This window comes from Lutjanus erythropterus, chromosome 3, assembly GCF_056507025.1.
Source record: "Lutjanus erythropterus isolate fLutEry1 chromosome 3, fLutEry1.hap2, whole genome shotgun sequence".
NCBI classification, from domain to species: domain Eukaryota; kingdom Metazoa; phylum Chordata; class Actinopteri; order Lutjaniformes; family Lutjanidae; genus Lutjanus; species Lutjanus erythropterus.
In genome coordinates, this window is record NC_139319.1 from 515928 (window position 1) to 529305 (window position 13378).

Consider the following 13378-nt stretch of genomic DNA (forward strand, 5'->3'; position numbering starts at 1 on the left):
GTTTCCGAAAGTTTCCTTATAACTGGACTTCCTGTCCTGCAGCAAATGGCGTCCTCCCTGTCTGTCCCTCGCTCACTGACCGTCAGAGACATGGAGACAGAGACGTCACTGACCTTCACTGTTGTCATGAGCCAACACTTGTTAAACTGACCCCATAGAAATCTCCACTGTTATATTGTTCCTTTTCACACTGTTGGAGATGCATCTTGGTTGCTTAGCAACCATCATCGTCTCTGTCAATAAAACTTCGCAAGTGGTCTCGATTTCCAATATCCTGACATTAAAATACAAATAATTAATTAATTAGACTCAATTAAAAATAAAGTAGGGGAGAGCAGGGACAGTTGTAACCCTGAATGTTTGTGTTAAAGCTCTCAGATGTTGAAACAAAGAACCTGTATGGTTTTATTTTTGTACTTATTTCCAGCTTTTCTCATCAGCTGTGATTATTTTTTGTGGTAGTTCAAGGTGGAAATTTGTTCTTATTAATGGTAAAATAACATGTTTATAATCTTATAAAATACATTTAACTGTTTGTTAATTTTAGATTAATCTAAAGTTTGAATGGTTATTATTATTATTATTATCATTACAGTTTACTACACCTGATGCTGCATGTTGATAAATATATAAATATAATTTCATGTTTAAAAAGATAAACTCAGAGAATAAATCTCTCAGTCTGACATTTATTATGAGGGATAACAGAGATGAGAGGTCAAAGGTCAGTGTGACGTTGAAGGACCTTCTGACTCTTCTGGTGTTAAATGAACATGTTTTATATTTGTTGTTTTTGTCTTTAAATGTGATTTATTTTTACACCTGGTCTGTGAAGTGATGGACTCTCAGCTGTCTGTCTGTAGAGCCACTCGTCTCTGCTGCATGAGCTCGAAGAAGAAGAAGAAGACGACATATAAGGAAACGTACTAAAGGGACAGTTCGCCCCAAAATCTAAATGACTTATTCTTCCTCTCCTCTGTAGTTCTGTTTTTCCATCTGATAGTTTTGGTTTGAGTCACAGAGGTTTGGAGATATCAGCCGAAGAGACATCTGACAATATAATGAAACTACATGACTCTCAGCTTGTGAAGCTCAAAGAGACAAAAACACATTTGAAAAATTCAACAGCATCGTCTCTGTACAGAAATCATGAGCTGGTTACTGAAGATAATCCGCAGAGCCTGTTGTGAGAAGTTTTATGTTGGAACTACTTTCTTTCTGCTGTGGAAAATCTATAGTAACTACTTTCTCTCTCCCAAAAAACCCAGTTCCTACATGAAACAACTCACACTAAAACATGGATGAACTGAACTGCAGGTCAGAGGAGAAATGTCTAGTTTAGATTTTGAGGTGAACTGTCCCTTTAAAACAGGACAGAAGATTTTCCCGCCTCATTTTCTCCATCAGTGATGTGTTCGTGTCACACTGTATATTTGGTGCAATAAACGATCTTAAATAGAATTTCTCTCCCATACTTACAAGCTTTTATTTTGTGAATTTCTCTGCAAACGTTCCCTCTGTTCTTCTTCTTGTGGTGGACCATGGTTCTCAGCCGTCTGTCAGGATCACGTTACGGCCTGTTCCACAGCTGAAAAGCTGAAAAGCAGTGAAGTTACCCTTTAACAGTTGTTTTTAGCCTGAGCTAAGCTAATCAGCAGGCTCAGGCGACACTAACAGGGTTAATCAGATTTTCTTGGTCGAGTGTCAGGATGTGGTCTGATGGGGGTCTGGAGCAGGTGATCTGATCCGTCAGGAGGCGTTCAGGAGCTGTTCAGATCTGATCCGTCAGGAGGCGTTCAGGAGCCGTTCAGATCTGATCTGTTAAGAGGCGTTCAGGAGCTGTTCAGATCTGATCTGTTAAGAGGCGTTCAGGAGCTGTTCAGATCTGATCTGTCAAGAGGCGTTCAGGAACCGTTCAGTTGTGATCCGTCAGGAGGCGTTCAGGAACCGTTCAGATCTGATCTGTCAGGAGGCGTTCAGGCGATGCTCAGCTGTGTGTGTGTGTGTGTGTGTGTGTGTGTCTGCAGCTTCAGATGAGTCATTCTGCTGCTGCTGCACCATGACAACACAAGGGGGGGGGGGGGGGGGGGGGGTTCCTCTGAATGAACTGGTGGAATATTCCAGATCACACCGTCACTGCACACGTTCTACACAGAACCACATGGAACAGCAGTGTGAGGTTCTGTTAGCGCCCCCTGCAGACCTCAGTACAAACAGCCTGCTGATCCACGTGTCCTCATGCTGTGTTTCACTCGCCCTGAGCCCGCTGTGTGACATCACAGAGAGGGGAGGGGGAGGGGCTTAATGGAACACGCCTCCTGTTCTCCTTCAGCTCCAACTGTCAGGGATCCTCCACCAAACCTGCAGACTCATGTGAGGAACAGAAATCAGAAAATATTCACGTTTAACAAGCTGGAATCAGAGAATTTGGACGAAAGATTTGAAAAATGGATCCAAACAGAAGTGTCAACATGTGGACATCTGTCTTCTCTCTCTGTCCTCTGTCTCTGTCCTCTGTCCTCTCTGTCCTCACTGTGTCCTCTGTCCTCTCTGTCCTCACTGTGTCCTCTCCTCTATCCTCTCTCTCTGTCCTCTCTGTGTCCTCTGTCCTCTCTGTCCTCTCTGTGTCCTCTCCTCTATCCTCTGTCTTCTCTCTCTGTCCTCTGTCCATCTTGTGTGATGAAGACGCTCAGCAGCTGCAGACTCGTCCTCGCTGCCGTCTCTTTCTCCTCGCTCTGTTCACTCGGATGTGGGGTGGTGTGATGTAATGATGACGTCAGCAGCAGCAGCAGTCAGAGCGCCGTCACTGCGGCTCTGTCACAAGGTGCCGCTGAGGCGTAAAAAACTGGGTCAGGAGCTGCAGTCGGGGTTACCGTAGCAACGGGATCAGTGGGTCACCGAGAGGGAAGCTGCTGCTGCTGCTCAGGCATGCTGGGAAATGTAGCCAGCAGGAAACACTGGTTCATAGGTTTCACCGTTTTCTCTATTTTATGGACCAAACAAATAATCGATTAGTCAAGAAAATGACGGATTAATCAATAATAAAAATAATCATTTCAGGAAAGAAAACACAGGTGCTGTGACTGATGATGGACAGAGACAAGTTTTCACTGAGTGAATGAGACAGAGACGTTCTGTCCAAAACGTCTTCACGTGGTTCACAGTCACTTTAACATGATTTTATATCAAAATAAGACAAATGATCTTCATCTCTAATCTCACAGTTACACAACAATCACTGTTTAATATTTATTCTGTTACAAACATCACAGTTGTTGTAACTTTACTTATGTATTTGTTAATTTGTGATAACTGACTGTAGCCACTGAGAACAAATGTTTGTGATTATGAACCGTCAGACGCTCCGTGTCACTGGGCCTCATGCAGGAACCAACAGATCGGTTCTTCAGTGGTGGGAACGAGTCATTTAGAAGAACTCGTCACATTCACTTTTCTCATATTGAATTTTCTCTCAGATATGAAGACAGTTTACGAGGTGCAGACTTTTTCACTAATGAATGTTAATTTCATTAGTTTGAAGACATTTTGAGTTTGAATAATACATTTTGCTTCATAATTATGTCGACATTATCCTGTCTGACTACGTTTCAAATTATAATATCATTATAAATTTGCACATAAAGTCTCTCATCCTTCATTCAGTGATCTGTGTCGGTCGTATATCTGCACACGCAGGTGTATGAAGTCTCTGTCCAGGTGAAGGTCCTCACTCTGTCCTCTGTCTCTGTGATGAAGACTTCCCCTCTCCTCCTCTTCCTCCTCCTGCTGCAGTCATCGAGACGTGTTTTTTTTCTCAGCCGTTTTCTTTACTTCAGCAGCTCCTTTAATTCCACTGCTGACTCTGTTAGAATGACAGTTTCCTTCATGGATCTCTGAAAACAGGACGTCAAACTCTAAACTCATAAAGTTCTTTTTTCTCTTTGATGCCATTTTCATGAATGAATGCTTCCTCACATGGAGCAGGGTATGCAGCCATATATGGTTTTATTTAGGTGTTAATTATGCTAATTTAAGTCTAAGTCTCATGCTCGTGCACTCAGATACACACAGGTGGATCATTTACACAGTTTGTTTGTTGACTCAGACATGTTGTGTTCCTGCGAGTTCTTTGTACGAACAAAAGTAAGAAACATTTAAGACAAGAACCTGAAAATGTTCCTGCGTGAGGCCTGATATTCAGGCTGTAAGTGCTCGCCATAAATCCTCCTGTTACAGAATCCGTTCCTAAACTCACCGCTGAGTCCTGTCTCAGACATCAGATTTGAACTCATCATTAACTCATCAATCCTGTTGAGATCTGTGAACTGGATTCTTCAGTCGGTGCTCGTCCTGTCAGGTCTGTATCTGTGCTCACAGTGTACTCCAGATGGCCTGTAACCATGACGACAGCCTCACTCATCTCTGGTTAGCTTCAGTTTTAGCTTTGATGATTCAGAGGGATTGTTTGTGTCTTGGAGGAGACAAAACTTCACCTTTTGGGAGGTTTCCTGCTGCTTATTGGCCCATGATGAGGACTGAAAGGATGCAGATCAACCAAATTCAAAACGGATCATCTTGGCGGGGTTCTCTTCAGCCCTCCTGATTTTCCCAGAAGACCTGTTTTCCCCTCTCCGTATTTCCTCCTGGAATCATGACTGTCCTGCTTTTCTTCCAATTTCTGACAGACTTTCACACCTTTTTGTCCCATTAGTGACACCGTACATCACGTATCAGCCCTGTTTGACTGTAAAAGTCGACTGTTTCCACCCTGACAGCAACACAGCTGCACCAAACTAGACTTCCTGTTTCTTCAGGAGAGTTTTTAAAGAAAAGGGTTGTGCATTTTTTAAAAATCTGCTGCCTCACTTTTCTCTCAGAGGCAGGAACAAAAACTAAATGAATGAAGAAAACCGATGAATCTTAGTTTCTGCCAGAGATTTATGCAGATGAATTCTGCACAACTTTGTAGTTTTGTCCAACAAATCATTGTAGCTTCCTGTGAGTTCCACCAATCACAGCAGTCCGTTGTGCAAACATCATACATGTACGTCTCAGTGAACCGACTCAGTGTTTTGTTCTTAACTATTTTTTGCATTTATAATTTTTTAATTTTGTCAAAGGTCCTGGTGTTGTTATTGACATTTACCAACAGTCTCTGCACTTTTATGTTGTTTTATTTTCTGGTTTTGAGGTTGAGAATCCTAAAAGATTCTTCTTCTTTGTGGAAAACTCCCCGGTGACCTTTATTTTTTATAGTTTGCGTGTTTATAATTAGGAGTGCGAGTCATCTGATTTTGAGTACCTGCCAATACCGAGTCCCGATCCAATACTTCAGCAATGCATCAACAAGAAGAAGAAAAAACGAGAACACATCCACATTTCCACCACGTGAAATGCCTTCACTGTCCAGTTTAAAATACCTCCAAACTGCAGACATTTTCTCTGTCCTGAGGAGACACGTTTGTCCTGCGTTAGCCTTCTAACTACCAGCTCGCTACTATTATGTTGTCTGAATTCCCCGCCTGCCGTAAATTGTGACGTTTACGGTGTTTTTTCCGTCTGTGCAACAATGAATATTGATGTTGTGGAAGTCTTTAAAATTAAAACTAAGCCACTGTCGTTCCGTTTGACATCTCTTTTTACCTCGGGATGAATTTAAAACGTGAACATGGCCGTGCTTGTTGTTTTGTCAGGTTAAATCCGATAATTTCCACCCGATTCCGGTCATTTGAAAATCACGTGATCGGCCCCGATTTCAATCACGTGATCAGATCGGGACATCCCTCTTTATAATCTTATAAACTCCATTAAGCAGTTTCTCGCTCTGAGCGACTTTAGATGAATCTAAAGGGATTAATAAATCCTGATGGTTCTTATCCTACATGTGACGGCTGCACGTATAAAAAGATAAACAAACAGAATAAATGCATTCATCTCTCAGTCTGGTGTTTATTTTGTTAACATGATGTTTGTGGTGTGTTTACTTGTATCTGTTTTGTTTGTTTTTAACGTCTCCGTTTTCTCCTCTCAGGTTTTCTGCGAGGATGTGGCAGTGAGCATGCTCAGAGCGCTGATTGTTACCATGGCGACATATGGCGCCAGCAGCGCGTGCGGCGGTCAGGACAACTGCTCCGCCCACAGCGGGTCCAAAGACTACTGCTACTCGGCTCGCATCCGCAGCACGGTGCTGCAGGGGCTGCCGTTCGGAGGAGTGCCCACCGTGCTCGCCCTCGACTTCATGTGCTTTCTGGTGAGTCGCCACTGCACGTGCTCAGTACGGCACGCACACACACGGGGCTCGTACAGGCAGCGATTGGACCAGAGTCTGGGTTCAACACTGGTGTTTTCTGTCTCGTACTCAGTCAGGCAAGTCGGTCAGAAATCTGCCTGCCCAGAGTCAAGTTTTACTTTTCTCTGAAAAAACTGTTAGTTTAAAAACTAAAGTTTAATCGTCGTGTTTTTTCTGTTTATTCTCAACAAACAAAGAAAAGCAGGACGTCTCCTGATTTCAGAGGCAGAAATCAGCAATTTCTGCAACTTTGCATGAAAACTTACTTTAAGGATTAGTTGATTATTGGAGTTCAATTCTGCCGTGTCACCTGCTCAGTTCAGCAGGTGTGTTGACAGATTTATTTGCCAAACAGGGCATTTTATTTGCCCCGGGCAAGCAGGCAAACCTTATTGTTGAGCCCTGTTTAAGCTGCAATTGATTAGTCGATTAATCAATTATTTGAGTGACAGAAAATTAGTCACCAACTATTTTGTTAGTTGATTTAATTAATCAATTGTTTTGGTCAGTTTGTTGGTTAATTTATTGATTATTTCAGTGAACAAGTCAAACTTCGTCTTTTTTAAATGTGATGATTTGCTGCGTTTCTTGATCCTTTCTGACACTAAATGAGTCTTTGAGTTTTGGACAAAAGAAGACATTTGAAGACATCACTTTGAACTGTAATGAGAATTTTTCACAGTTTTTTATAAATATTTTATAGACTTAACGATTAATAGATTAATCATAAATATAAATGTATGATTAATCGTCTCCTGTCTCCTCATCTCTTCGTCTCCTGGTCTCCTCTTTTCTCGTCTCCTCGCCTCCTCTCTCTTCATCTCCTCATCTCTTTGTCTCGATGGAGAAGAGAGGAGGAATAATTCAGCCCGATGAAAAGCAGCCAAGGTCACTAAAACAGTTTGGCCCGAGTCAGAGAGGTTGTCGTCATGGAAACAGTCACATGGTTCAGTGATGTGTGTCCGAGCACTGGCTCTCTGACAGAGTGACCTTCATACTGCGTCACAGAGTAAAACTAAAAAGTAAAACTAAAAGAGAAACTCCTCTGTTGTAATCAAACTGCTTCTTTAGTGAAGAAACAGCTGGACACGTCCTCACAGTCCTTCACAGGACAGTCTGTAGAGACGCAATGCATTCTGGGTGGTTGAGCTCACAGCACATACATTCTAATCGAGTGTATGGCTCCTGAACGCACCACACAGTCAATCTGATGTTATAGTTAGTAGTAGTAGTTGGTAAGTGTGTGAACCTGAACGCATCGTGTTCTCTGTGTCCTGAGAGCAGTGCATTGTGGGAGAACAGTGTGTGAGATGATAGGAGTGTTGGGGATGTCCCGATACAACTCTTTCACTTCCGATACGATACCGATATCGATCCGATACGATATCAGCACGAATCATACAAACTTTTATTCCTTATTTTGTAGAGTGGAACGTTAGAAAAGGTTTGATCAAGTGATGTCACTCAAACAGAGAGTCTCCTGGACAGAAGTGCTGGAGCTTATCAGAGAGTTTAGATCAGAGATTTGAGATGCAGTCCGATAAAATCCGATACTCGTTTTTTGGCTGATATCGGACAGATATCCGATATCAATATCGGATCAGGACACCCCTAAGGAGTGTGGAGATCCTGCTCAGAGTCACAGGACTCAGCTCCGGTGATGCACTGTGTGAGCTGCTGTGATGTTCACTGGCTGTAGGAAAAATAAATATTGCAGCTTCATGGATCGGCCCACGTACACATACTCAGTCAGACTCAGCAGATAGACTCTTATTTTGATAGTTTAACCCCTCGTATCCTGTCTGCAGTGTTTTTTTCCTTGTGTTTGTGTCAGTGACCTTTGACCTCTGACTCTCAGCATGTTTATATCATCAGATGTCTGACAGGAAGTCCTCCTCTGTCTTCTTCAGGTGCTGCTCTTCGTCTTTTCCATCCTACGGAAGGTTGCGTGGGACTATGGCCGCCTGGCGCTGGTCACCGACGCCGACAGGTACACACGCCTTTAAACACAGGAAACACTCAGAACAATGATGTCATCATCAGAGTGGTGTCATCAACAGAGTGATGTCATCATCAGAGTGATGTCATCAGACGGACGCGAACATGAATAATTTCTCCTGATGAAGATTCAGATGAAACACAGTGAGGAGAGAAAATCTCACTCACTGTCCGGACAGGAAGTGACAGAAACAGTCACTTCCTGTTAGATCTGATTGGACATCAGACTGATGAGCTCATAAAATTGGAGAAAACACTGGACTGTTAATATGAGTTAATCACCACTTCACTTTTTCTGACAGGTAACCACCGCTAACCGAACGCAACAAAACGGAAACTTCGTAAAAGTCGTAATGACAAAAACAACCTAACAATAACAATAATGAAAAAAATAATTAGGTAACGACCAAAATTACATTAAAGACAAAAGAAGATGAAAATTATGTAACAAAACAAAAATGACATAAGATCAAAATTACTTAAGACAAGAACAATATAACAAGATGAAAATTACATAAAAGATGTAAAGACAAAAATAATGTTAGAAGATGTAATAAAGTAACGTAAAAACAAGATGAAAACATTTCAGAGCCTGAAGGGTTTCACCTTTACTGCAGTAAAGTCGTTGAATCAGTGCTTCTACTTTTACTAAAGGCTGAGAGGAGTTTGGACACGTCTGTCTGACCAACATGACGTCTGTGACTTTAACTTCTCGTCTCGTCTCACTGGAGAACATGAGGAGACTGAATGCATCAAACAAACACAAGTGTCTGATTCCTTCATGTTTTCTTATTTCTTTTTCTTTGAATCATGTTGCCTTGTTCAGACCTCTTCTTCTGTGGTGGTATGTTGGTTTTCAGGCTGGAGAATCGGCGCCACCTGCTGCTCATCTCAATGAACCAACTGCAAATAATCACAACTCTGTAGTGCAGGAAACAAACAGTCACATTTTCTTCAACAGATTTTCTCAAAATTTGGTTAAACGTTGGTGAGAAGCCTGATCACTGTTGACCTGACTTTTGTTTTACAGCAGGTTTGAAATATTTGTGAACTTCTCCTTTAATAAGGTGCAGGGGGCGGTGACAGGACATTTTATACCCAGGTGTGTCGTCTGATAGGCTGACGGACAGGAAGATGAAGAGTGTTTAAATGTTTCTCTGACGTCATCTTTCTCTCAGCAGCTTCTCTTTTTTTCTTTCTGTTTCCTTCCTGAAGACTGAAGAAACGTTTCAGCGACCTGGAGGAGCGCGAATAGTATGTTGTTCCTTCCTCCATGTTTGTTCTGTCTGCTGACATCCTCCTCCTCCTCTTCATCTTCCTCCTCCTCTTCATCTTCCTCCTCCTCCTCCTCCTCCTCCTCCTCCTCCTCCTCCTCCTCATCTTCTTCCTCCTCCTCCTCCTCCTCCTCCTGCTCCTCCTGCTCCTCTTCTTCCTCCTCCTGCTCCTCCTCCTTCTTCTTCCTCTTCCTCTTTCTCCTCCTCCTCCTGATCCTCCTCTTCTTCCTCCTCCTCCTCCTCCTCCTCCTGCTCCTCCTCCTTCTTCTTCCTCTTCCTCTTCCTCCTCCTCCTCCTCCTCCTCCTCTTCTTCCTCCTCCTCTTCCTCCTCCTCCTCCTCTTCTTCCTCCTCCTCTTCCTCCTCCTCCTCCTCTTCTTCCTCCTCCTGCTCCTCCTCTTCCTCCTCCTCCTCTTCATCTTCTTCTTCTTCCTCCTCCTCCTCTTCATCTTCTTCCTCCTCCTCCTCCTCCTCCTCCTCCTCCTCCTCCTCCTCTTCTTCTTCCTCCTCCTCCTCTTCTTCCTCCTCCTCCTCCTCTTCATCTTCTTCTTCCTCCTCCTCTTCTTCCTCCTCCTCCTCCTCTTCTTCCTTCTCCTGCTCCTCCTCTTCCTCCTCCTGCTCCTGCTCCTCCTCCTACTCCTGCTCCTCCTCCTCTTCTTCCTCCTCCTCCTCCTCTTCCTCCTCCTCCTCTGGTTTCATTAACAGGGTTCTGCTCTCTGATTGGTGCACTAACACGACCTTCTCTTCTTCATTTCAGTGTGTTTGACTCTGTGTCTGTATGGGAGGTTATTAGTGCCAGACCTCCTCTGAGTTTGCTCCTCCAGGTCATATAATTCTGTCAAGCTGCAACTGACCATCATTTTCATTAATAATCGATGAACTGATCAGTAAATAAACATCATATATAAATAATACAGATTCACATCTGAGAACCAGAGATTAATTTTTCACTATTTTTGCTTCAGAAGTGACTTTGAGCTCACTCCAGCCTGTGGGGGTGTGGTCAACAGATCACACCTGTCCCAGACGGACTCACATTTTTAAGATTGTTTAACAATAATCCCATATTCTTTTTCTTTTTTGCTGATCTGAAAAACCATGATACTATCTGAACAGTGAATTTTGTGATCTGCTGCTGAACTCGTCAGTACTTTAATGTAGTTCATAACCATGGCAACCTGACTGGTCAGCATCATTAGCCTGGACAGCGGTCAGTCTAACAGTGAAGTGAGGAGAAGAAGACATGTTGGAACACGTCCACAATGTGTCTCCCTGAAATACGCAGGGACGTCTCTGAAAAAGACGTCAGGGATGGCAGCATATGTCGCTCCTAACACCTGTATGAACCTTTCAGCATTAATGGGACCGTCACAGGTGTGACATTTACCCATGATGCACTGCGCACAAACTCAGAAAAATATAAAACAAGATGACAAAAATGACCTAAAAGATGTAACAATACAAAAACTACGTAACAAGATAGAAATTATGTATAAGATGAAAATGAAAAATATGAAATATAGAAATGCCCAAATCCACTGGAGTGAAGCTTTAAATTATTAATAAAGCATCAACATTTATTGACAATTAATTTTCTGCCAATCAATCAACTAATTGATTAATTAACCAATCATTTCAGCTCTGCACTGCTGAACAGTCCTTTATACAGATGAGGATGAAATTATCACCCCCCCCATGAAAATGTCCTTTTTTAAAAGTATTTCCTGCGTGCTGTGAAACAGAACGAGGGATTTTAAACTCAGCTTTTCCAAACATCCTACTTTTATTTTGGATGCTTACTTTATTTATTTTCCTCAGCTGTATTCATAGTGGAGCCCCGGGGCCCCAGGAGTAATGCATGGCTCTGTTACCATGACGACCATCAACTGAGGGCAGGTGGCACCAGTCACCCCCCACAGACCATGACTACTGTGTGTGTGTGTGTGTGTGTGTGTGTGTGTGTGTGTGCGGTGTTTAAAAGTGTCTCAGGATCACTCTCTGTTGGCTCATGTGATGCTAACAGACATGATGCTAACAGACATGATGCTAACAGATGTGATGCTAACAGATGCTAACCGACACTTCTTTCCATTCTAATGTGAATTCAGCCGCAGACGAGACAGAGATAACTATGAGCCGGTGAAAAGGTAACGCCACGCCATGTTTTCGTCGTAAACCCTGTGATGTGCTAGCTAGCTTGTTAGCCAAGTCCACACACTGTTAGCGAGCACGCTCACATCTGGAACCAGCTGCGTGCTGGGCGGTTTACAGATCAGAGTTCAGTTTGTAGAAACTCAAACAGGTATTTTTATGTTTAAAGGAGCAGTTTGTGTTTTTTAGATTTGAGCAGGTGGATGTTGGTGTTAGCGCCCCCTGTGCTCCATGTCTGAGAGATCAAAATATTAAAGGAACTCTGGGACTAAACTCTGGAGTCCAGTCAACAGATGCAAAGGTCAAAGGTCAGAGTGGCTACATGCTAACAGCTAACAGTAAGCTGACAGCTCCCTGTGTGTCTCAACAGCGTTGCCTCGGCGATGCACTCAGAAACACCAGATCGCTATGAACGTCTCACCTCCGTCTCAAGCTCCGTCGACTTTGACCAGAGAGACAACGTAAGGACACCTTCATCACTCATCATCATCATCATCATCATCATCCTTGTCTTCTTCTTCTTCTTCTTCCTCAGTGCAGCAGGACGTGTGTGTGTGTGTGTTTTGATATTTCTGTGTTTCACCGCAGGGCTTCTGCTCGTGGCTGACGGCCATCTTCAGAATAAAGTGAGTATCATGTACAGACAAACATTTTACATCAGACATGTTTAAAAACAACAGAAGAAGTCTGTTGTTGATTAGCGCCTCCGTCTGGTGAGGAGGATGGACACGTCAGTCTGATCTGTGGTCCACTGGAACGATAAGAAGCACGAGGGCTTGGCGAAATATCAAAATGTTATCTGCTGGATATGGTTATATGATGATGTCGTCAGTCAGGATGCATCACAGTAAAGCGATGTCATTTCCTGTTCTAGCTGTTCATATCCCAATTACTGATGATTATTGATCAAAAATCTCATTGTGTTAATGGTTAAATGATGGTTAAATAATAATGGAGGCTCGTCAGGATAATTCGGGTTGTCTTCGTCGGCCACAGGCTGGCGTTGTTTTTTGTGGGTCAATGCTGATGGACAGTAGAATGAAAGGGGACATGAGTCACATGACTTAGGTCAGACTTAAATTTGAGGACTTGAGACTTGCTTAGATAAAAGACTCTGTTAGAGCTCCAGCGAATAATCGATTAATGGATCGTTAGTTGAATATTAAATTCATTGATAATTATTTTGAGTCATTTTTTAAATTCTCTGATTTTAGTTTTCTGTTTCTCGTTTCCTCTCTGACTGTAAACTGAGTTTTGTTTTTGTTAAATGTTTAGCTAGCTTGCAAACAGCATCACTTTTTAGAACTTTGTAGCGAGCTGCCATTTGAAGGTGTCACCTTGGACTGTAGGAAACTGATCAACATTTTCACTTACGTCTCAGTGTCTGGTCCAATCAGAGCTCTGTTCACTGACTCCTCCTCCTCCTCCTGCAGGGATGAAGAAATCAGGGAGAAGTGTGGCGAGGATGCCGTTCACTATCTGTCCTTCCAGCGTCACATCATCGGCCTGCTGGTCGTCGTCGGCGTCCTCTCTGTTGGGATCGTCCTGCCCGTCAACTTCTCCGGAGACCTGCTGGGTGAGAACATCAGCATCATCATCACGCCGCCACCAATCAGGAGCCTCAAACTTTATTCTGTGGTCTGTAAATACCTTTTAGACATCTGAAGA

General features: G+C 43.0%; 1 protein-coding gene across 3 annotated transcripts in view; it reads left to right on the plus strand.

Moving 5' to 3' along the window:
• LOC146329298 (mechanosensitive cation channel TMEM63B-like) overlaps positions 1-13378 on the plus strand; it is a 42233-nt gene that overhangs the window by 14667 nt on the left and 14188 nt on the right. For 2 of the 3 annotated variants that reach the window (XM_084714529.1, XM_084714530.1), the window contains exons 2-7: positions 6032-6250; positions 8200-8279; positions 9503-9541; positions 12081-12171; positions 12299-12336; positions 13144-13286. In XM_084714529.1, coding sequence (XP_084570655.1) covers positions 6059-6250; positions 8200-8279; positions 9503-9541; positions 12081-12171; positions 12299-12336; positions 13144-13286 — 583 coding nt within the window. In that variant the 5' untranslated portion in view covers positions 6032-6058. The remainder of the gene's footprint in view (positions 1-6031; positions 6251-8199; positions 8280-9502; positions 9542-12080; positions 12172-12298; positions 12337-13143; positions 13287-13378) is intronic. The other variant, XM_084714531.1, reaches the window with a different exon arrangement.